The following is a 24,661-nucleotide window of genomic DNA, read 5'->3' as shown; positions in this document are numbered from 1 at the left end:
GGAATATGCTGATGGCCACTGATCGTGTTGAATGACGACAGTAGCACTGCTGAAACTTAACGTACATTTAATAAGAAACAAAAAACCTCTCTCTCTCTCACACACACACAGGCGATGTTTTAAAACAGCTCCTGAACGTCAGTATAAAATCTCTTTTGAGCATGATCGAGGTGCACACGCTGCAAAAAACGCTCTACTTATTTAGTATTTTTGTTCTTGGTACCAGTCTAAATATCTAAATATTCATAAATCAAGACGCATTTACTAAATAGTAAAACGACGCAAGATATTTTTGCTTGTTTTCTGGGGAAAAAGTCACAATGAAGTGAGTTTGCGTGGGAATGATCTGCCAGTGGGGTGAGCAATAATCATATTTTTCAGTTTGGGACAGAAATAAGAAACACGATAATTTTTCTCACCCATTGGCAGATCATTTTGCCTGTTTTAAATCACTCCATTTTGTTTTATTTTCAACAAAACAAGAAAACACTGATCTAGTAAACGCATCTTGATTTAAGAACTGTTAGATATTTAGACTGGAAACAAGACATTCTTCCTAAGTAAGAAGAGCCTTTTTTGCCGTGTGTGGCTCTCACACCATCTTGAGCTTGATCATGGTTCTCCATCGGTCCTTGAGGTTGCAGGCGGAGCGTCCTGTGAAGGGGAAGGCATTGCGAATCTGCTCCCACCGTCCCACTCCGAAGCGCCGCACGCCGTCCTTCAGCCAGTCCGACTCCTGCACCGTCCACAGCTGAAACACACACACACACTCTCTCGTCAGTGTACACACACACACACTCTCTCTCGTCAGTGTACACACACACACACACACACTCTCTCGTCTGTGTACACACAGACACAGACACACACACACACACACACACACACACACACACACACAGTCAGAGACATACGCACCTTCCTGGCGTACTTCTTCTTGCGGGACGGACCTGCAGAGATAAACAATGCACCATGTGTCAAAAGTAATATTGTCCAGTGAAAACGGCTCATTCCTGAGATTCAAATGATCCACTCATAAAGACATGAATAATCGTCAACGGATGATTTGGGCGGTAAAACGATACCTTGCGACGTAACTGTCCTCGATAAAACGACATACTTCCAATTAATGTTCGATAATGTTTATGCACCAGAAACCACACGGGCCATTTATCCGCGATACAATCGGAAGGCTTTTCATTTTATAAATCACCATTAGCTATGGCATTCCTATTCTTCTTTCGCTCTCGACTCTATCATGATGAAAAATGTTTTGCCATTTTGAATTTTCAGAAGAAAAAAAACACGTTTTTAAACTCCTCCTAGGCTGTTGAAATTCAAGTTTATTAGTCAAACTGCTCTCGAATAACGCCTGAACGAATTTGTGCCCAACAAAATGACAGTGAGGCTACATTTCAGCAACGCTTCAACGTATTCTGACTTAACTTGGTGTGTTATGCCAACCATGACCTGCAAAGTTTCGTCACAGTGCCACCTAGTGGTCCGGAGTTACAAACAAATTAACATTTTACCTGTAACTTCTGAACACTGGTCAAATATCACAAAACTGGTTTCTTTAGATTCGGTGTAGCATGCCGAGTCATACGATGGCAAATATTGACCTGATAACCATTTTGAATTTAATTATAAAAAGCTACATTTTATCGTTTTGAAACGCTGTGTCTTCAGCGCAATGCCCTGAAAGTACTTAAAAAGTCCTACGGTGATTTTACAGGAATGCTAAACGTAATAGATTCATTGGGTCATGCAGAGAACATGGATAAAAATGTTGCCATATTTGGCCAAACTTCCTGTCAGCCATTTCCATTTTCTTTAAGAACCTACTTTTATTTAACAACAACTAGTTCACTTGTCTAATTTTCACCAAAATTAATTCATCTTCAGATCATAGCAGCAAAAAAAATGTATTTCTCAAACCTTACTCGATTAACTCATGAACGAATTTGAATAAGTGCCCGCCAAAATGAGCGTGAGCCTGTATCTCCACAGGGTTTTGGCGTATTCTGACCAAACTTGGTGTGTGTTATGTCAACCATGACCTGAGGTGACCTGCAGAGCTTTGGCACAGTGCCACCTAGTGGTCCGGAGATACAAACAAAACAGATATTTTCTCTTATAACTTGTGAACGTTTTGGTCAAAAATCACAAAACTGGTCACTTTAGATTCGTTGCAGCATTCAGATTCATACGATTCCTCATTTCTACCCAATAGCCAATAGAACTTTATTGTAAAAAGCTGTATTTCACAAACACTTTGGTGTATCGTTATGAAACGGATGGTGATGAATGTTTCTGGGCAGCACCACCTTATGCTCAACAGTTATAGTAAAAAAAATGCTAATAATTAAATTTGCCTAATGTAATAAAACTAGTCTTAATAAATTTCCATGGTCATGCTGAAAGCATGAATACCAATTTTGCCATAGTCTGCCAAACTGTCCGCCATTTTGTTTTTCTTTAAAAACATTCCTTTTCAAACTCCTCCTAGACAGCCTGTCCAATTTTCACCAAAATTTAGTCGTATCATAAGACTAAAAACATAAAAAAATAGATTGTGTGTCGATAGATGAAACCGTATTCTTATAGTGCAGCAACGAAGTTGAGGCATAATGCCAAAATTACTCCTGAGGCTTTATCTCTGCAATGCTTGGACATATTGACACCAAACTTTGTATGTCTCAGTGTCACCTCATTTTTACCACACCACATCAGTTTCAAAACAGCGCCACCCATTGGTCAAAAGTAATAAACTTTGTATTACATCACTAGTGAATGCCATTTTGGTTCAAATCATCTTATAATGTCTTTAATGGCTCATTGTTGCATTTGGACTGATGCTCCCAGCCACGTTAGCATGACTTATATGCTTGCACTGCACAAAATGCTCTTCTTACTCAGTCATTTTGTCTTGTTTCCAGTCTAAATATCTAACAATTCTTAAATCAAGATGCATTTACTAGATAAGTAAAGCGACATAAGATATTTAGGGCCCAAGCCCTGAAAGGGCGCAGAGCCCTATTGTTCTTCTAAGGATTATTTTTCTTTTTTGTTATTATTATTATTTATTATTTTTTTACGCGACTATTTGGGCATTTTTGGGGCCCTTCCCATGCTCGAAAACTCTTTAAACTTTGCACACGCATCAGAATGCGCGGCCATCAGGGCCGGGCTGAGGCTGGGACCCGGGCGTGGCAGGGGGGCTCGACAGCGCCCCCTAAAGTGGGGTCTGAAAACAGGGTCTATAAATCAAACACACTTTCACGGACATATATGAAACTCGGTACACATATAGAGCTCATCGGGCCAAACAACTTTCGTGCTCTAAGTTATGCGTCAGCCCAACAGGAAGTGAGCTATTATGGGTTGTTCGGAAAACGCACGCTCTGGAATTTGCGATACTCCTCCTAGACGATTGACCCGATCAGCACCAAACTCAGTCATCAAGAAGTCAAGACACTGAGGATGCTAAATTGCGAGCAACTTTTTGATATCTCAAACGGTTTGGCCGTGGCGAAGAGACAAATTTATGGCGAGAAAAGGGAAACAGGAAGTGTGTTATAACTTCTGCATTCATTAATTCATTTTGATTAAACTTCAGCTGTGTGTTCGTTGTAAGAGGCCGATCACATGGATATGACTTTTGTGAGTCAAAGTTATAGCGCCACCAACTGGCAGCAGGAAGTGTGTCACTTTCAAAATTGCTTTAAATCCCCATCTTATTTTCACCCGATTTACTTCAAACTTCATCAGTATTATGTCAAAACATAGCAGATATAGACATATGAATGGATTCCTGATTCTAGAAAAACTGTTGTTATGGCAACGTGTCAAAGTCTAATAATCTTTTTTGGTGTTTTTGAGACTCTTCACATGCTTGAAATTGCATGAAACTCAACACACACATCAGACATGCTGTCCAGAAGATGCAAGCAAAGATTCAGAAACGGGCGTGGTAGAGGGGCTCAGTAGCGCCATCTTTTGTCCAAAGCGGGGGGTTAGTTTTATCTACATTCACCAAACTCGGTATATATATTGTACATTTCGAGCCGGACAACTTTCTAATTTACAGTCATTAGCTCTGACCAACAGGAAGTCAGATAATTTGGTTGGAAGATAACAAGAAGTCGAAAGCGAGCTCTGAGTTTTTACCTTCTCCTCAAAAACGATTCATTCAATCTCCTCCAAACTCGGACAACATGAAGTAAATATACAGAAGATGCTAAAATGCGAACGGTTATTGGATATCTCAAATGGTGTTCCCTTAGCAGAAGGCTAAAAAACACAAAATAGGGACACACGTGCCTGGTTCATAAATAAGGCTATACTCCCACCTGCTGGTTATTCTCTATATCACACTGTTGTTGTTTTTTTGTTTTTTTTCAACACTTATGCTCTCACTTAAATGACCAGTAGAGGGCAATATTGTATAAGTTTTCAAGCAAAAAAAACTTGCCTCTGTGTGTGTGTGTGAATGGTTTTCTAGCCTGGTGGGGACTTAAACCTGAATGCACACAGACTCATGGGGACGTCCCAATGGGTACAAAAGCTTATAAATCAGACAGAATGAGAATTTCAATCTTTTGAAAAGGTGAAAATGCAGAAAGTTGTGTGATGGGTAGGAGGACAGAATATATGGTTTGTACAGCATAAAAACCATTACGTCTATGAGTCCCCAAAAAGATAGCGAACCAGACATGAGTGTGTGTGTGTGTGTGTGTGTGTGTGTGTGAATGGAGGGGGGATGGGCTGCTTTATACCTGCAGCTTACTACAGTGTGTGTGTGTGTGTGTGTGTGTGTGTGTGTGTGTGTGTGTGTGTGTGTGTGTGTGTGTCAGTCACTTTCTCTCGATGGTAATAATTGAACCGTTACATATCATAGGCTAATACAAATGTAAAAAATAATAAAAATACTTTTGAATTAAATACAGGTTTCCTGGACTTACAAAATATTTCCCTGCAAAAGATAACTTTGCACATATTTGAAAATGACCTATTATATCCTATTACATTAGAATTCATCTATAATTAAATTACATCATAGGTGTGGCTTGAAACTTTTCCCCACAGTTTAGACTTTACTATTATTGTTTTGCTGAAAAATATGTTTAATCTAAATCTCACTTTGCCTCTCTCTCTCTCTCTCTCTCTCTCTCTCTCTCTCTCTCTCTCTCTCTCTGTGTGTGTGTGTTTGGAGGGGGATGGTGCCAGCTTCATTTTGATTGTGAAAAGATTAGCTCATTGCTGTGTGCTTTGGCAAGCATTAAAGGATAAAAAAAATATTATTCCGGGTTACAATAAAATTATAGAACCAGTTAATTTGTAACAATAGAAAAAACACATTTGAGTTTCCTTTTCAAACAATGAAGTTTGTGTAACCTAAAAATAAGCAGATTAATGCCTTTTATTTGTGGACGAAAATGAGAGCAAATGATATAGAATAACAAGAAGGGGGAGTATAGCCTTAGTTATGAACCAGCTTGGATATGTCCTTGAGAACACCGTTTTGAAGATAAAACTATTGTTATTGCAAAACAGTGTTTCCAGACAGTGAAGAAGAAAAAAAAAACTTTCTCCCACTGTTTAGATTATTTTTTTTTTTGCTTGTTTCAAATCTTGTTTCTTTCGGAATTAGACTCTGTCTCTCTGTCTGTCGTTCCCCTCCCCCCTCACTCTCCCTCTTTGAGTTTCACTCTGTTTGGGTTGTTTGTGTGTGTGTGTGTGTGTGTGTGTGTGTGTGTGTGTGTGTGTGTGTGTGTATCACCTTGTCTCTTGATTGTCATAATTTAAACCTTCATATCACAAATAACTATCACTTTAGTGTGAAAAATAAGTTTAAAAAAAACAAAAAATATACTATATCTTTAATTAAATACTGGCCTTTTGAACTTACAACATTTTGAGCTGCAAAATATACATTTGCACATAATTGAAAGTGACCCATAATATCCTAATACATAAAAAAAAATCTATATTTAAATTTCATAATAGGTGTGGCTTGTGGTCATAGGGGTACCAGCTGCTGTGATACATGTGGCATATTAGAGCAATTTTCAAATATTCTCCTGTTTAAATGCATATTGCCGGTCGTGCACATTCTCAGCGGTATAAAAACATGCTGCATGTTTTAGAGAGGTCGACTTTGACCAGTAAATATGGCATATTCAGATGACTTTGATATCGTTATTTTAAATTTAATTACATTTGAACATTTAAAAGTGACTGTTTATAATACACTTCCATAAAATGTATGCAGGCATATTCCTCTTACCTGACACTGATATTAAAATAATTTTTGCGGTTTCTGTGATTTGGCTTTATTTTTTATTTTTTTATTTTAAAAAAATATTGAATGCCACACATATTGAAATAAAAACAAGCATGCTTTTTGCTGCATAAAATTGGTGAACAATCACAAGCTACGGTAGGTCAAAAACACATAAAGAGAAGTGTAAGGATAATACAACATCAGCATTTGGAAAGTATTCTGCACTCATTTTGAAATTGACATTTGACATCATCTGACATAAAATTAATGAATAAAATGTAATTGATCTAAGAGATGTGACTGTTGTGGTTTCTGGTCATAGCAGCACCAGTTGCTGCAGTTAATGAGGTGAATTCAAATGACTTTGACATAGTCCCTTTATTTATTTTTTCCCATATTAAATGCCTATTGGCCTGCTGTGCACAGTTAAATGCCACCGGGGTGGCGGTGCCCCTGGCTTGGGCCCGTCATCGCTGCTCGCAGCTTTAATTTTCCTTGTTTTGCTTAAAAAAAGCTAAATTGCTGCCAAAGGGGTGAGAAAAATAATCTTATTTCTGATCAAAATCTTGTTTCTTGTTTCCGAACAGAAATAAGATTATTTCTCTCACCCGATTGGCAGATAATTTAGCTTGTTTTAAGCAAAAACTTTTGATTTCCCCCCCAAAACAAGCAAAAATATCTTGTGTCACTTTACTTATCTAGTAAATGCATCTTGATTTAATGATTTCTAGATATTTGGACTGGAAACAAGACAAAAAATGCTAAATAAGAAGAGCGTTTTTTGCAGTGTATTGTCTTGCTATAGCCTATTTGCTCCTTATTTATTAAACCCAGGCAATTGTCTGAGGAAACATTGATTAAAAGTAAGCTACAAGTTATACAAAACAATTCTCTTTAAAGAAAGGCTCTCTACAAAAACTTAAGAGGTCAAAATAATGTATGTTTTTGCTATAATATGCCACTTTGCACACTCATTGTAAATACTGTCTAGCTATGATAACTGGCTAAAACGGTTTAGCTGTGCGTACCTGCAGCAGCGTTAAACAGAGACTCCTCGTCGCTCCAGTCCTCGTGCGTTCCTGACGCGTCCTGCCATCGGGCCCTAAAAGACACGGTCAGTGCGTCAGTCGTTCTGTCACTCTCACTCTCTCACACACACACACACACACACACACACCTCTTGCCTCCGGCGGACGAGCGGCTGTCGGCTGGAGAGCTGTGGCAGCGCAAATGCGGGCGAGTGCTGTGAACCTCCGTCTCAGGAGTCGAGCTGTGAGGCGTTGAACGCACTTCCAACACACACTCCGGTTCACTGACACCGAGAAACACACACACACACACACACACACACACAATCAGTTACCGAGACACTGTCGAGGTCTATGATGCTTTCATAACGCGACTATGAGTGGAAAGAAAACATCCATAATACACATTTCACCCTCTTTTTTTTATCCATATATTGGTGAATCTCCATTTTAGCAGCGTGAAATGAATTGACGGATTTCACTAGCGGTGTGTGTGTGTGTGTGTGTCACACCTGTCGTCATGCTCCTTCTGTCCGGGTGTGTGTCTGTGGGACGGAGGATCGTCAAACTCCTCATCACTGGACACAACCGCCCTGCAGACGGCAGATCACATTAGCCATGTTCACACACAACTATATTAATGCACATTTTGGGATATTGCATAAAAGTGTGTGTGTCAGGGTCAGAGGATATCAGATGTCGCACCTGCGATTGCTGTGCGCTTTTTTGTCCTTGTGTTTGGCAGCTGGAGGGATCCTGCGGCGCGCAGGAGTCAAGCGCAATTCACCACCACTTCAACACACACACACACACACACACACACGTCAGCTACTGGACATAAATAATACTTGTGCAAAATAGTTAATAGCATACAAATTCATCATCGTATCATAAAATGTAACTGATACATAGAGAATGTAAGCATATTGTTGTGTATTGAGTTACGGCTTAACCTATAGAGGGCGATGTAGTCCACGATACATTGTATTGGATGTTGGTAAGAGAGTGAAGGAGAGAAAATAAAAAAACTTTTTAAAACAATTTTAAAATAGTATTATAATATTTAAGTACCGATAACATTTAATTTGAACTGAGCTCCTGAAACGCGTAGCTAAGCTAGTAGTGTCGCAGCACTGGCTGTATGGCAGTGCACTTGACTGGAGACTCGTGGTCTTTTTCCTGCCTCTAATTTTTTAAGGTTAGTTCTTCCGCTAACAAACTAAATGTTTGCATTTTCTGAGGACGCGAACATTGTCGTAGGCTCGACATTGAGTACAGTGTCTGGGACTGTCTGAGCGTTGGGAAGGTAGGCTAACCATTCCCGCGTTTTCTCTTCGTCATCAATGCGCCACTTGTTCAAAAAGTATCTTCTCCTTTTCTTGACCTCAACATTTCTTGTGCTAATTTCCCACCTTGACTTGATCTTTGGAATAATAGAAGATGTATTGCTCTAATATTAATCGATTATCAAAATAAACCCCTAATGTTTATTTTTATTTATTATATTCTGCTAAATTATTGTTGCAGCTCGAGACTTAAAAGCGTAAATAAGTATTATTTCTAGCAGATGCGAAACACAATGCAAATAACACTGATGGTTTCGTTCAGATGGGGAGAGGATAATCTGGCGGCTGTTCATCTGAATAATTGATGATGTATCGCTCTAATATTAAGCGATTATCAAAATAAACCCCTCAATATCAGTCATGTGATGAGTTATGACGGTAGAGCGGTGAACCTGTGGGCGTCTCTGATGGACGAAGGGCTGCTGGGAGTCGAGCGCTGAGCCGACACACACGCCGATTCACTGAGACAAACACACACACACTACAGTCAGCCACATGAAATAATATTGCAGGACGGCATGAAATAAAGCAATAGAAGCACTGCTAATTAAAAGGCCTTTCACCTGCTGTGGCGCTGCTTGTGTGTGGACACTGGTCTGATGGTCTGAACCTCAGGATCATCCGACTCCGGATCACTGCCAATAATGAAGCTGGAGAACACAGAGGGAATAACATGAGATGGTATCACAGCATTATTCATGATGAGCCACACCCTCCCCACATACAGCCATTCTAGCAATAAGTGTCTCACTAAAGTTAAATGGTTAATAATGAAAGCTATAGTGGTGCTCGTCCGACTCCAGATCACTGCGAATAGGGCTGCACGATTTGGTGAAAATATATAATTGCGATTATTCTGGGTAAGATTGCGATTTAAAATGCGATTATCGTTAGTATTTTGTACAAATGAAAAGTGTGTTTATGTAACATTTAGTGTTTTTATATTAATGTGACTTATAATTATTATTATGATTATTATTACTGCTAAAATATTTTTAAAAATAAGAAATATTACCATTACAATAACATTTTCATAATTACAAATAAAAAAAGAGTATGTCAACAAATATAACAATAAAATACTAATACTAATTATTATTATTTGCGTAATATTTTACAGAAAACATATTTTACAAAGAAAAAACTGCTGGGTTACCTATTAATATGCAGACAGCCTATGACTAAAAACATTAGAAAGGTCTAAGCCGAAGGAGTTATTGTAAAAAATAAAATAAATTAAAAAAAAAAAATATATATATATATATATATTAGAGCTGCAACTAACGATTATTTTTTCTGTCGGCTAGTCTAACGATTATTTTTTCTGTCGGCTAATCTAACGGTTATTTTTTCTGTCGGCTAATCTAACGGTTATTTTTCGATTAGTCGACTAATCTAACGGTTATTTTTTCTGTCGACTAATCTAACGGTTATTTTTCGATTAGTCGACTAATCTAACGGTTATTTTTTCTGTCGACTAATCTAACGGTTATTTTTCGATTAGTCGACTAATCTAACGGTTATTTTTCTGTCGACTAATCTAATGGTTATTTTTCGATTAGTGGACTAATCTAACGGTTATTTTTTCTGTCGACTAATCTAACGATTATTTTTCGATTAGTGGACTAATCTAACGGTTATTTTTTCTGTCGACTAATCTAACGATTATTTTTCGATTAGTCGACTAATCTAACGGTTATTTTTCGATTAGTCGACTAATCTAACGGTTATTTTTTCTGTCGGCTAATCTAGCGGTTATTTTTCGATTAGTCGACTAATCTAACGGTTATTTTTCCTGTCGACTAATCTAACGGTTTTTTTTCGATTAGTCGACTAATCTAACGGTTATTTTTTCTGTCGACTAATCTAACGATTATTTTTCGATTAGTGGACTAATCTAACGGTTATTTTTTCTGTCGACTAATCTAACGATTATTTTTCGATTAGTCGACTAATCTAACGGTTATTTTTTCTGTCGACTAATCTAGCGATTATTTTTCGATTAGTCGACTAATCTAACGGTTATTTTTTCTGTCGCCTAATCTAACGGTTATTTTTCGATTAGTCGACTAATCTAACGGTTATTTTTTCTGTCGGCTAATCTAACGGTTATTTTTCGATTAGTCGACTAATCTAACGGTTATTTTTCCTGTCGACTAATCTAACGTTTTTTTTTCGATTAGTCGACTAATCTAACGGTTATTTTTTCTGCCGACTAATCTAACGATTATTTTTCGATTAGTGGACTAATCTATCGGTTATTTTTCCTGTCGACTAATCTAGCGATTATTTTTCGATTAGTCGACTAATCTAACGGTTATTTTTCGATTAGTCGACTAATCTAACGATTATTTTCGATTAGTCGGCTAATCTAACGTTTATTTTTCGATTAGTCGACTAATCTAACGATTTATTTTTTTACCCTTTGGAAATTTTTCACAATTCTGTGGCACCCCCTCACATAAGTTACGCTAGAGGTGTAACAGTACAGACTGCTCACGGTTCGCTTTGTATCACGGGTTTAGGTTCACGTTTCAGTACAGTTCGGCATTTGCTATGTTCAGGGGAAAAAGGACTACTGTCAAATGAAAATAAAGAAAATAAGAACAGATAACTTAAATAGAAGCAGCAGCACAAATAAATACTATTGAGCAAAGATGAGAATAAAATAACCAATGCTTTTCAGGTTTTTCAGGTGGGTCTAACATTAGTTTTTAGGTAGAGAAATGGAATAAAGTAATCAAATGTAAAATAACCACACATTTAACTGTTTAAAATAAAAATAAAAAATCCTTATTAAACTTACAAAAGCTATTCAATCAGGAGCAGTGAGTGATGTCTATCTTTTGTTTGACATTAAACAGACAGCAGTGAAGGCTACTGCCCCTTTAAGACCCACGGATAGTCGTCGTATTTTCTGTATAAAGTTCACTTAAGGCACAGAGTAGGCTGTGACATTTTGACATACTGTTCGTGTGAGTTTGTCCGTTTAAGCACAGGATTTGAAAGATACCTTTTGAAAGAGACAGATCTTCTCATTCGCGTCTCCTGGCTACACGGGGGTGATGACGGTGAAAATGACTGCTCATATTCGGACATACGGCAGCACTCACATGCGTTTTATAAAGTTTACAAAGAGAGACCGTTTTGCCCACGTTTTTCTTTTATTATCGCTGTTGTTGTAGTGTATACCTGAGGAGTCAGCACGTGTATCCATCGACAGAAACATTATTTTATCAGCATCACATTATATCAGCATTATTTTCAAGTGACAACCCATATTACAGATTCGTCATCAGGTGTGAGATGACCCGCGGTGTAAGTGCGTCCCGGCACCTTTTGCTCGGGATCCCGGTTGGGAAACACTGGTCTGTAATATTGACACCGCGCTGGTTTGTTTAGAATTATAATAAGCGCCGTGACCGCGCGCTGCCGCGTGATGAAGGCGTGTCGCAACTCTGTTATTCAACTGCTCTGGCTTTAAAAGCTGTCACACTAAATGCGCCAAAATGCAATAAAAGTTGTTTTACGGTCGAATGCAACGAGCATGTGTGTGTGTGAGTGAGTAAGAGACGCGCAAAAGGGCGGAGAGAGAACTTAAGGAAATGCAGCTAAACGAATATGCGTGCGTCTTTTAAATAGCGTAAAAATGAATGAATGACGAATCAATATGTGGCGGCCGGTATTGATTATGTGGCGGGGAAACACTGTCTGGCCTCTGTTTAAAGTATTCCCATACTCTTGATATTTGTGGTCTAGGTTTTTGTGATAGAATGGGGAACTTTCTCCATGAATGAATGTGTGACACGACGTGCCGACGCATTTCACGAACGTCGACGTATTTCCGTAGTCGATGTCATCGATGACACTAATATAGTGCACTTATATATATATGTGTGTATGTGTGTGTGTTGTTTATCTGTGATATCAATTTCTTAAAGTCTGTCTTTAATATGAAAGAAGAACCTCTTGTGCATCCACTGTGGAGGAAAAAAACTCTTCATTGAAGAAAAAAATGTTTATGAAGTTTTAAAATGTATTAAGTATTATATTCTTATAATTGAATACCCAAAAGTTTTTAATTCATACTGAAAGCCAGAGGGCGCCCTCGAGCGGAAAGCGCCACATTCGCCTCAGAGAAGTAATGACGTTAGTTTTCAGGAAACCCCTGATGTGAAGCTAGCGCTGTAAACAGAAGATAGAGATGCTTTGATTAAACATGACGACAATAAACACGACTGCAGCAAAATATGGAGTATTTGAGTTCTTCAAGCCGTCAAGGGTATTTTCATAATAATAAAGTGTATTATAATGCAGTGCTGATTGAGATAGGCTGCTATAAAATAACGCATCGTCTGCCTCACTCTGATGAGAAGCCACATCAGCTCACACACACTCGCCTGACGATATGAAGTGAGGTAAACATGTTATTAAATGTTGTCTTTTGTTGAACAGGTTTATGAGCGCTTCACTAGTTTGTGAAGATGTTTGACTCGTGTTGCTTCTTCAAACGCACGTTATAAGCGACTCAAACTCGCAGTCTTTCAGACGGAGCAGCGTTTATCACAGAGCCGCTCTTCGCTAACACACTGGGCATTTATTTATTTCATTAAAATCGCAGCCTTTGAGCTTTCATAATCGCACACACGCCAGATCGCGATTGCGGTTAGATTTCGATTAATCGTGCAGCCCTAACAGCGAATAATGAAGCTGGAGAACACAGAGGGAATAACATGATTAGCATTATTGCTAATTACCTTTATGACGTCATACTCAAACAAAAAAACTTGCCCAAACTTGTTCAATTCCTCAAAGAGTGTATTTGGCACAGAAGTACGCCAGCATACGTCCAACTGATTTTTGTAATTGTTGAAAATGATCATGAGAAGCAGCTCTTTAACAGAGTAAATCAGGCAGACTGCATGAAATAGCCGTTATCTATAGATTTATCCTTAATAGAGCAATCTAATTTTCCTTTTTAGTTTGATTATCATAAAGTGACAGCAGATTAATAAACCTGTCTTTAAAGAGCAAAATGCACGGATTCACACATGCTCTCTTCAAGTGTGAATACTCCCCAAAAAAGCATTTTGAGATGTGAGTGTGTACTAGGGGTGTAACGGACATTTGCTTATCCGCGTTTGGCCACAATTCAGCATAAAACCATATATAGTGAAAGGCTTTTCACCTGTTGTGGCGCTGCTTGTCTGTGGACGCTGGTCTGACGGTCTGAACCTCAGGATCATCCGACTCCGGATCACTGCGAATAATGACCCTGGAATAACATGAGATGGAAGCCCCGTTAATGGTTAGCTCACCCAAAAAATGCTAACGAGTTTATGGAAATAAACAGACAGCTTTCTGCGGCTGAAGCACTGATCGACCGATTACATGTGACGTTAAACTATTTTTGAAGTAAGCATCTGTGAAAATTAATATAAAAGATGAGCTTAAAATTAAAGATAAAGATGATAAAACATGTTGCAAAGATATATAAATTGTGAAGTAGTTTTAAATAACAAAATTGTATAATAAATATGTTCTTGCTCTTCTCACTTTTGCAAAACTCTGAAAATGCGGATTGGACTGAATGTTGGGTTGTTAAAAACAGTGTAGGTAAGATACATTTGGTGTTAATAAGATGAAAACCCTAGCTGATGTTTTGGTTTCAAAGGATACCACGTGGCCGAACTTGAGTCTCATTCTGAGTGGGAATTTGTAGTTTCTGAACACTTCATTTGTATTCTGAAGATGAATGAAAGTCTTGAGTGTTTGGAATGAGAGTGACAGAATTTACATTTTTGGCTGAAGTAACTAACCCTTTAACACCAATAAGCATAACACTATGACGATAATGATAACTATAATGACAGCTATAGTGAAAGGCCTTTCACCTGCTGTGGCGCTGCTTGTCTGTGGACGCTGGTCTGACGGTCTGAACCTCGGGATCATCCGACTCCGGATCACTGCGAATAATGAAGCTGAGAACACAGAGGGAATCACATGAGATGGTATCACAGCATTATTCATGATGAGCCACACCCTCCCCACATACAGTACATGTCTCACTAAAGCTAAAGGAATAATAATGATAACTATAATGATATAGTGTTCAAAATGGTTTTCACATTGTTTTGAAGAAGAAGAAACTCTAGGCAACAACATCCAGTTCTGAAAAGCCTTGTTAACAAATGTTTAAATAGTGTTATATGGCCTTATTTCAGTGATTTAACACTTTAGATTTTTCAAAAACTACACATGAACAATTTTCTCAAAACTACAAATTTCCATGTATATGTTGCTCACATATTACTGTAGCCCTGTTTGTGCTGAATACAGTGTAATCAGACTTTAGCCATTAATCTGCTTTTAAGCAACTTCTTAAAAACATAACCTAAACTCTTCCGTCAGCACGTTCTGACTGAATACGTGAATATGTAACATTCATTCTAGCACACACTACCAGTAATTTACTGCTAATGTGACAACTCCCCTTACTGGTAAACGGACTTGTTTTTATTAGATAAAAACATAAGAATTGTGCGAGCGCATTTATTTAGCCCTTTTCTAGCTGACCAACGAGTTTATGAGCATTAAATGTCAACCTGACATGACTGTTCTTATGCTGCGCTCACAGTCAAAATGCGAATAGAGATTTTAGAAATCATTATTAATTTCACCTGCTGTGGCGCTGCTTGTGTGTGGACGCTGGTCTGACGGTCTGAACCTCAGGATCATCCGACTCCGGATCACTGCCAATAACGACCCTGGAGAACACAGAGCGTTCAACACACTGCAAAACATGCTTACTTAGTATTTGTGTCCTTTTTTAAGTCCAAATATCTTAACTTTAAAAATGTAAGTTATGTTGATGTAAAAATTCTTACATTGAGAGGCATTGCTACAAAAGTTGTCGTCTTGTTTTGGGGGAAAACTACTCAAAATTAAGTGAGCTTTTGCTTAAAATAAGCAAAGTAATCTGCCAATGGGGTTAGAAAAATAATCTTGTTTTCTGTTTAAATTAAGTTTAATTTGCTTACCCCACTGGCAGATTACTTTTCTTATTTTAACCTGTTAAGTGTCACTGGCCCACCGGTGGGCCCATTTGCCACTGCAAGTTTAAAACAATTATATCCTATATTTATCCTGATCTAATGTTGACAAACTATATATCATTCGAAAGCTTGCGGACTCAAGATTCATCCTGTCCAAACCGTTTTGAAATCGGACCTTGCGTTACCATGGAAACGGTGCTCTAAATTATTCTCGCGGGCTCCTCCCCAAGAGGCGTTGTCATATTTCATATTTATTTAAATACTTCATAGTGAAAACTTTTTCTAATCTTGACAAAACGCATATCGTCGGAAAGGTCTGAGTCTCACGGTCCTAGATCTCCAAATATCACAATCTGTTTTGTGATATTTGGAAAAATATATATAATTTTGACACAGGAAATTGCATCCCAAAAAAAAAAAAAAAATCAAAGGAATTTCTATGACACCCGGTGGCTATTTTTGGTATAGCGCCTAAACAAAATCTCATGGGAACTTCAATTTGTGTGATATCAACTTCAAATTTGGAACAAAAATTGATTAGACATATGGCTTTGATTTGATACTCATTTTAGAGTACAAATTATTTTGTAACCTATATATTTTATATTAAATATTAAATATCTATTACAGTATATTTGATTTACAGTAAATTTAAACTTCCATAACTTTTTTATACTTTAATTTTTTGAAGTTATTTCACTTGAGCAATACTCTGCTGACTGTCTTCTTTACAATGATGCCACGTCTATATTCCAAAGCATTCCTGAATTGCAACCATTTAAGTTTGGATAGTGAATTTTCATGTATATTTTCAAAAATGTTTATTTTAGTTAACAGGTTAAGCAAAAGCACACTTAATTTTTAGTTATTTTCCCCCAAAACAAAACAAAAACTTTCTTATGTAGCAATGCTTCTTAATTTAAGAATGTATTTAGATATTAGTCCTTTTTACAGTCCAAATATCTTAAAATTCTTACATTAAGAGGCATTGCTACAAAAGTTGTCGTCTTGTCCTGGGGGAAAACTACTCAAAATTACGAGCTTTTGCTTAAAATAAGTTAAATAATCTGCCAGTGGGGTAAGCAAAATAAACTTGTTTTGGGAAAACTACTCAATTACGAGCTTTTGCTTAAAATAAGTTAAATAATCTGCCAGTGGGGTAAGCAAAAAAACTTGTTTTCTGTTTGAATTAAGATTATTTGCTTACCCCACTGGCAGATTATTTTGCTAATTTTAAGCAAAAGCTCGTAATTGAGTAGTTTTCCCAAAACAAGTTTTTTTAGTACTACTCGTAAGTAATAAAAGCATGTTTTCCATCAATAAGAGCAGCTATGGCTCATGTCAGTGACCTCTGAGGGGACGGCTGGTCAGATGGGCCACCGGTGATCTGCGTCTCGTCTCCGCTGGGCTGGCTGTCCTCCTCCGTGACCAAGCGTGATATGGTCATGCCGGCGTAGCGGGACTCGTGTGGCTCTCCATTGGCCACTCTCTCCGCCGCCGGCTCCATGGGCGTCTCCGACAGGGCCAGGTGGAGCTCGTCTCCGTCCGTCTCTCGGCTCTGCTGCTGCGCCTCCATCTCCACCTCCTCCACCAGCTGAGAGAACGGCACACTCACGCCATACTCCTCGCTCAGCTCGCCGTACGCCTTCTGCAGGCTCTGCAAACTCAGCTGCACTCGAGACGAGTCCTCCTTATCCTTCTGCACCTGAGGTGAGTCCTCCTTATCCTTCTGCACCTGAGGTGAGTCCTCCTTATCCTTCTGCAGGCTCCGCAAATTCAGCTGCACCCCAGGTGAGTCCTCCTTCTCCTTCTGCACCTGAGGTGAGTCCTCCTTATCCTTCTGCAGGCTCCGCAAATTCAGCTGCACCCCAGGTGAGTCCTCCTTCTCCTTCTGCACCTGAGGTGAGTCCTCCTTATCCTTCTGCACCTGAGGTGAGTCCTCCTTATCCTTCTGCAGGCTCCGCAAATTCAGCTGCACCCCAGGTGAGTCCTCCTTCTCCTTCTGCACCTGAGGTGAGTCCTCCTTCTCCTTCTGCACCCCAGGTGAGTCCTCCTTATCCTTCTGCACCCCAGGTGAGTCCTCCTTCTCCTTCTGCACCTGAGGTGAGTCCTCCTTCTCCTTCTGCACCTGAGGCGAGTCCTCCTTCTCCTTATCCCGGGATAATGCGGTCGGCTCCAGGCGTCCGGAGCGCTTCAGCATCTGCAGAACAAACACACCGTCAGTAGGGACGGGCTCCACATTAAGCATGTTCAACTCACTCCTCCGAGTTAAAAATGTACTTGTCATTAAGCATAAGCATGTTCCGAAAAAAAGTTATTTGTGTGTGTGTGTGTGTGTGTGTTGTAAATATAATTTATTCTAAAGCAATAGTCTAATTTCTCACCAGTGTTCAGTCAGCTTTGGCATATTTTAAATCTGCATATTTGTGATAGTTTTACCTTTTATAAAGGACATTTTCCCCCTAATCTTATTAAATATATGCTATGCTTCAGTTTTCATATTATAAGAACGTGTTCTTAAGTAACTTGCCTGGTTAAATAAAGGTTTAAAAAACATTTAAATAAAAAATGACAACTGCATTAAATAATGTTATGAGATTTGTATTTCTGAATAAACAAAAGAAATGTTGGAAAGAATGTTTAAATATGACGCTAAACCAACAGTAGGTGACAGCAGGTGAGTCTTAATGAGGGAGTCATTAATTCAAACGATTCATTCAAGAATCAAACAGGTTATTGAATCTTTGATTCAACCGATTCATTCAAACACTGAATCATTCAGTAACACACACTGTTGCTGTGAGACGCGTTACGGTTCTGTGGTGATGTTTTTGCTGCTGAAATAAAACAAAACAGTCAATATTGCATCTAAAATGTAAGTGACTATGTTAATTGTTGGAGCTGTCATATGAAATCAGTGTCATTTTCAATCGTGATGGTGAAAGGGTGATCCTTAATCAACCAGGCGTCGTGTGTGTGGATTTTGGAAGTATCACACACCCCTAATATGTCCGGAGTGCAGTAACAGCGTTTGCTCACTTAGCCCGGCTTCCAGAGATGAAATATGGATTTGCCTTTCATTTAATTTATTATGTTTTATTCCTTTTATTTTTCCTTTTACTGAAACACTGAAGAGTCGAGATGAATATTGCCTGTACCTCTCACTGCAGGAAAGCACATGTTATCAGCATGCTTTGGAGAGAGGTTTTGTTTATAATTAGTTAAGATGTTCCCAACCTTGGAGGAAACCAGTATTCTGTGTGTGTGTGTGTGTGTGTACCAGATCTGTGCAGGCCTAATGTTGGAGATGGACATTTCTGCAGAAACGCCAGACTTGAAGACGCTTTTGGGTGGCCTATGAGGTCACTGTGATGTAATTCTGGTTATGGGGCGATGACTTGTCCACCTAGTTTAGCGATATGTGCTCCAATCTGAAAGTTGCTTAAATTGCATTTTATCTGAGCCCATCAGAATGACGTGGATAGACCTTAAAGACAGTATAACTGTTGGGCAATTGTATGTACGTTAGGGCGAGGCAACGAGACGGTGAGAGGGGGAGCGCGGCCTATGAACTCCTTGTGAGACTTGAAGCTGGCTTCTGCTTTTGAAACTGCAAACTATTCTTAAGTACATTTTTCTACATTTTCATTTCTTCCCTACTGGTCCTGGGTCATAAGCTGTTAACCCCCAACAACTGAAACACTGAAGAGTCGAGATGAATATTGCCTGTACTATTGTCTGTAGGAAAAGCTGCAGGAAAGCACATGTTATCAGCATGCTTTGGAGAGATGTTTTGTTTATAATTAGTTAAGATGTTCCCAACCTTGGAGGAAACCAGTATTCTCTGGAGTTTTAGGTGTGTGTGTGTGTGTGTGTGTGTGTGTGTGTGTGTGTGTGTACCAGATCTGTGCAGGCCTAATGTTGGAGATGGACATTTCTGCGGACGTTGCCAGACCTGGAGACGCTGTTTAGTGGCCTATGATAATGCAAACCTGGTGATGGGGCGACGACTTGTCTACCTAGTTTGGCAATATGTGCTCCTATCTGTCTATGTGTGGAAAGTTGCTTACATTGCATCTTATCTGAGCCAATCAGAATGACGTGGCTAGACCTTGAAAACGGTATAACTGTCGGGGTAATTGTGTGTACGATAGGGCGAGGCAACGAGACGGTGACAGCGGGAGAGCGGCCTATGAACTCCTCATGAGACTTGAAGCTGGCTTCTGCTTTTGAAACTGCAAACTATTCTTAATTACATTTTTCTTTAATTAATTGCAATCCTGACTCTTGGTTGTGTGATGTTGTTTAACAGTATCATATGTTGTTACAAATATAAAAACTTCACATGTTGAAAGTCATTTTGCATGTAAGTTTAAATGTGGTGTCATTGATGTATTTTTGTTCGGAGAAGTCGAAGACAAATTTCCACTAAGGTGGACAATTAAGTCGAATGAATGAATGAATGAAGTTTACCACAATTTCTATGTGTGTCAAAAGCATGTATTTTTACCATCAGTCCATTACATTATATTATCCACTATCAATCACCATTTACACTAAAGTAATGTAGAATCAGTTAATGTCGAATGTAGTTATTGGATTGTTAGTCGACCTGTGTGGTTTAGCTGATGTGTTATAAATGCATATGGACCTGTGTGGTTTAGCGGTCTGATGTGTTATAGGATTGTTAGTCGACCTGTGTGGTTTAGCTGTTAGCTGATGTGTTATAAATGCACATGGACCTGTGTGAGGAAGGGCTCGGGGACGCGGTAGAGCCGCTCGATGAACTCCAGCATGTCCTGCTTGAAGTCTCTGTATGAGCTCAGCTGCAGCACCGAGTGAGAGGAGCGTCTCTTCCGGATCAGATTCATCAGCAGCTTCTTCTGCGCAGAGAGAGAGAGAGAGAGACAGATAGATAGAGAGAGATAGATAGATAGAGAGATCTAACATTGAAACATTAACATTATTTAACAGTCACAGAATCATTTATTCCAGGGCTGGACTGGGGCTAAAATGCGGCTCTGGCATACCCAGCACATCCGGCCCATGAGTTCCCCGTGAATGTTTTTGCTGGGGTTGGGGCCTTAAATTGGAGTATATAAATAAAACTAGGACAAATAATGATAGATATTATCGAATTTGCTGCAAATGCAGATAAACTTAATATTGCTTTTTTTGTCACACAGAAATGCCCTTGGAATTTCTGGGTTGAACAATCATATTTTTCAAGAGTTAACACATCATTTAAGTAAGACACTGATATCTGTCTTTCATGAGGCTATTACATTTCATTAAATCTATTAAAAAAAGTTAATAAAACTTTTAAAGAGGAAAAAAGCTTTGTCCTTAATTCATGGGATCTAGACTTAAAGCTGTTTTATAGACTATATGTTTAACTGTAGGCCAGTTTCATTTAACTGTAAGATCATGGCAGTCACCGGGTAAAACACAGACTGTAAAACCGTGCTCCTCATTATATGGCTATATGGTTTCAAAAACTATATAAAACATATATAAACTATTATATTTGTAAGTAAAAAAAATGTAAACCTGTAGAAAATACGAAAACAGCCTCTATACAAGTGATTTATATTCTGCAATTCCTAAACACCATATTTCTCCGCTGTTAATAGCTGAAGAGTGAGTTGTGGTTGTGCTAAAGTGAAGCGTTTGTGTGTGTTGCCGTTTTCCACTTTACCTCGTCATGAACACATGCTGGCGGCTGTTTTCAGCTGATTCACCACAGAACCTGTAACGTTTCCATATCACACGATTCTATAAAACTAAATAAGTCAAAGTGCCGTTCATAGAGCAGTATTTAAACGCAGTGGCTGCGCTGTGCGGATATTCCTTTTGCAGTTCCATGCGCTTAAATAATAAATAAATAGATAGAAAAAAAGCGCCTAATATGGGGGGGGGGGGGGGGGGGGGAGGTCTCTCTCGCTTCGGCTTGTCAAAATCTTGAAGACACCAATGGGCCGCTGTCGCTGCGTGTTGTCAGTGGTACAAATTTTTATTTTATTTTTTAAACACTATACCGGCCCCAAAGTGCGTCGGCCCACCGGGGAAATGCCAGATTACCAGTCCAGCCCAGATTTATTCAACCGATTTGTTCAAAGCAGCTGATTCATTTAATTAGGAAACGTTGCAGAATTAGCAAAGACAGTTTAAAATATAATTTAATATTAAGTTCTCACACTACAAATAAGCTACTGATTGCATTAAAGCAGTGCGTTTTACATCAAAGCACATTAATGATGTTACATCAGGCCATGCACCGGCCGTTCAGTGATATCCCAGCAGGTGTGGTCTCGAGATGAAGTCCTCTAAATCTGAGACCAAGACAAGACCGAGACGAGACCTTTCTCTTACACATGTGAGAAAATCAGAACATCAGAGAGGTCATGATACGGTTAACAGCTTATATTTCTGAATAAAAAAGAAAGAATTACATCTGTCATATCTATTGCGGCTGCTGTGTGTCGTGTCAGAAACAAGGCGGTGCGCTCTAAATTAGCCATATGAAGATGGTACTTTATTACTTATCAAAAGCCATTCTTTAATGTCAGCCACCCTCGTTTTGTGGCTCTTTTGTTTTAAGTATCGGTTCAGGCACCGGTACGGTTTTAAAAGTGCCGGATTGGCCCCAATAATGTAAAAACCCAAACGATACCCAGGAGAGACGGAGCTCACCTTCCCGGCGGAGTCTGCGGCTGCGCTGAAGTGTGTGTGCAGGATCTCCTCGGCCTTCTCGAACTCTCCGCTCTTGATGCACACGATTACGAGCTGCGCACACACACACACACACACACACACACACACACACAAACACGAGTCAGTGTAGTTCTCCATAACACACGTGTTAGTCTTGTGCGATTTATATCTGAAGGTGACATATATATGGGTAGTGGTTTTTGGTGTGATATTTACCTGGTCTATGTGTTTGTTTATGTTTTACGGAGATTAATGTGTAGATGTATAGCATTGTCAGCGTCGAATATTAATTACTGTCCAGACAATAAAGTTTACCTTACCTTTACCTTTAATGTCTGAAGCCTAAATGAAACCTCATGTGGTTGAAAACACTGAATAGTTGTGATATAGATATATATAGTGATGAACTGACTGACAAAATCACACCGGTGTGATCGCACAAAGGGCTGCTTTTAACCCGCACGTTATCCAAAAATAGCAGCGTAGAGCCCTGAAGATGATATATTTGTCTGGTGAGTTTTTGCTTAAAACAAGGAGGACAATGATCTGCCAATGGGGTGAGAAAAATCCTCTTGCCTCTGTAATTTAGCTCTGCTTAAGCAAAAACTCACTTCAAGTTGATTTATTTACCCAGAAAACATCACATCATATCTCGTCATTTTACTCGAATAGTAAAAACATCTTGATTTTTAGATATCTGGACTGGAAACAAGACACTTGATGAAGCATTCACATTGCTCTGCGATGGCACACGATTATGAGCCACACACACACACACACACACACCATCTCTGCGATGGCGTTGTGCACGCGCTGCTGCTCTCTCTGAGGGACGTCCATCTCTCGGCACAGCGACTCCAGGACGGCCAGAGCCGACTCCAGCGGCGTCTTCGGCTCCTCGAACGTCAGATCTGCGGCACACACACACACACGTGTGAGCAACACACTCTCTCACACACACACACACACAAATTTGTTTTTGTGAAATGTGGGGACATTCCATAGGTGTAATGGTTTTTATACTGTACAAACCATATTTTCTATCCCCCTACACTGCCCCTAAACCTACCCATCACACACACACACACACACTTACCCAGCTTGTCTCCGTTGTTGATCCGGGTCAGGAACTGCATGAAGCGCAGCTTGAGGACCGTGTCTCCGCGTCCATCCATGGGCAGGACCACCAGACCTGACACATAATAACACATTATATATCAATATCTGCAATATTAATGACCACAACATCACCAGTAACCAACCATACATCGCATGAGGACTTCCTTTGGACAACTTTAAAGGCGATTTCCACAATATTTAGACTTTTTTCTGCACCCTCAGCTTTCAGATTTTCACATGTTGTCCTTTCCTAATAAACCATAACTTACGTTAAAGGAAACCTTATTTATTAGCGTATACATCTCAAATTCTCAAAATGAACCTTATGGCTGGTGTTGTGGTCTCATCATACAGGCAAGTCTTGACAATATGATCCTCTGACAGACTAAACAAGCTTCAACTTCTGTAACACTTGGTAAACTTTCATGAGTGAGACCCCAGCCGTAGCTCTCTATAATATAAGCGTTCACACGCTAACGTTACATGCATATGTATATTGTATTTAAGTTAAAAAAGCAGACTTGATCACAGACTTGCGCCGGAGTTTGAGCGCGTTTAACGTTAGCTCTGCGCTAAAGCTAGCATTGCGCGCGCCGATGTAAACAAACTTCCACACACACACTCACTCTCGATGTGTTTGGTGATGTTGGCGAAGAACGCGTAGTCTCCATTGCGGAAGCTCTCGAGCGCCTCGAACACGCAGACGTCGAAGAACCAGCGGCTGATAATCCGGTAGCCGTCGCTCATTCTCCGCACGGGGCTTTAATTTAACGGGAATAATCCGAAATATCACTCGCACACTCCCGCGAGCGCAAGGGGGCGTGGCTCAGCGTCACGGCGGCGGCTCTGATTGGCCAGCAGCGACTCTACGTCATACACGTCGCTGGAAAGTAATATTCAAACAATAAATTATATCATATAATATTTAACTGTACAAATAAATACATTAGGGAACCTTTTTTTCTCCAGTTGATGCAGTTAATTATTTTATTAATTGAATAATTTTGAACACTGTCACTTATAAACGCAAATTTGATCAACTAAATCAGTATTTGCGTAAGTTTGCTTTGTTCTTGAATGAGCAAATAATAATAAACAATGCTATTTTACATG

At 39.3% G+C, this 24,661-nt stretch overlaps 1 protein-coding gene across 8 annotated transcripts; it reads right to left on the bottom strand.

Moving 5' to 3' along the window:
• Positions 1–50: 50 nt before the first annotated feature.
• terfa (telomeric repeat binding factor a) lies at positions 51–24,406 on the bottom strand. Of its 8 annotated transcripts, none has more exons than XM_067428612.1 (18): positions 24,175–24,405; positions 23,526–23,621; positions 23,216–23,340; positions 22,409–22,501; positions 20,458–20,598; positions 17,844–17,915; positions 17,065–17,390; positions 15,341–15,427; positions 14,555–14,641; positions 13,849–13,935; positions 9,224–9,310; positions 9,053–9,121; positions 8,020–8,106; positions 7,827–7,907; positions 7,464–7,598; positions 7,315–7,388; positions 919–950; positions 51–751 (listed from the first exon to the last, which is right to left on the bottom strand). In XM_067428612.1, exons 1-18 carry the CDS (start codon positions 24,293–24,295, stop codon positions 593–595), a joined length of 1,959 nt encoding a protein of 652 aa, XP_067284713.1. In that variant the 5' UTR covers positions 24,296–24,405; the 3' UTR covers positions 51–592. The 8 variants fall into 8 exon arrangements, with proteins under 8 accessions (XP_067284713.1, XP_067284714.1, XP_067284715.1 ...); XM_067428615.1 differs by having other exon boundaries at positions 587–751; positions 7,471–7,598; positions 24,175–24,406; XM_067428613.1 differs by lacking the exon at positions 9,053–9,121 and having other exon boundaries at positions 24,175–24,406.
• Between the last annotated feature and the right edge of the window lie 255 nt (positions 24,407–24,661).

The sequence above is a fragment of the Pseudorasbora parva genome, chromosome 20 (assembly GCF_024679245.1).
Source record: "Pseudorasbora parva isolate DD20220531a chromosome 20, ASM2467924v1, whole genome shotgun sequence".
Taxonomy (NCBI): Eukaryota; Metazoa; Chordata; class Actinopteri; order Cypriniformes; family Gobionidae; genus Pseudorasbora; species Pseudorasbora parva.
This window is presented reverse-complemented; position numbering and strand designations above follow the sequence as displayed.

Excerpts from the sequence above, each read along its gene's own strand:
- terfa (XM_067428612.1), bottom strand. The coding sequence starts at position 24,295 with ATGAGCGACGGCTACCGGATTATCAGCCGCTGGTTCTTCGACGTCTGC. Across the intron at positions 23,341-23,525 it reads CAACAACGGAGACAAGCTGG|ATCTGACGTTCGAGGAGCCG; the intron begins GTAAGTGTGTGT and ends TGTGTGCCGCAG. Across the intron at positions 8,107-9,052 it reads TCCATCAGAGACGCCCACAG|TGGTGGTGAATTGCGCTTGA; the intron begins GTTCACCGCTCT and ends TGTGTGTTGAAG.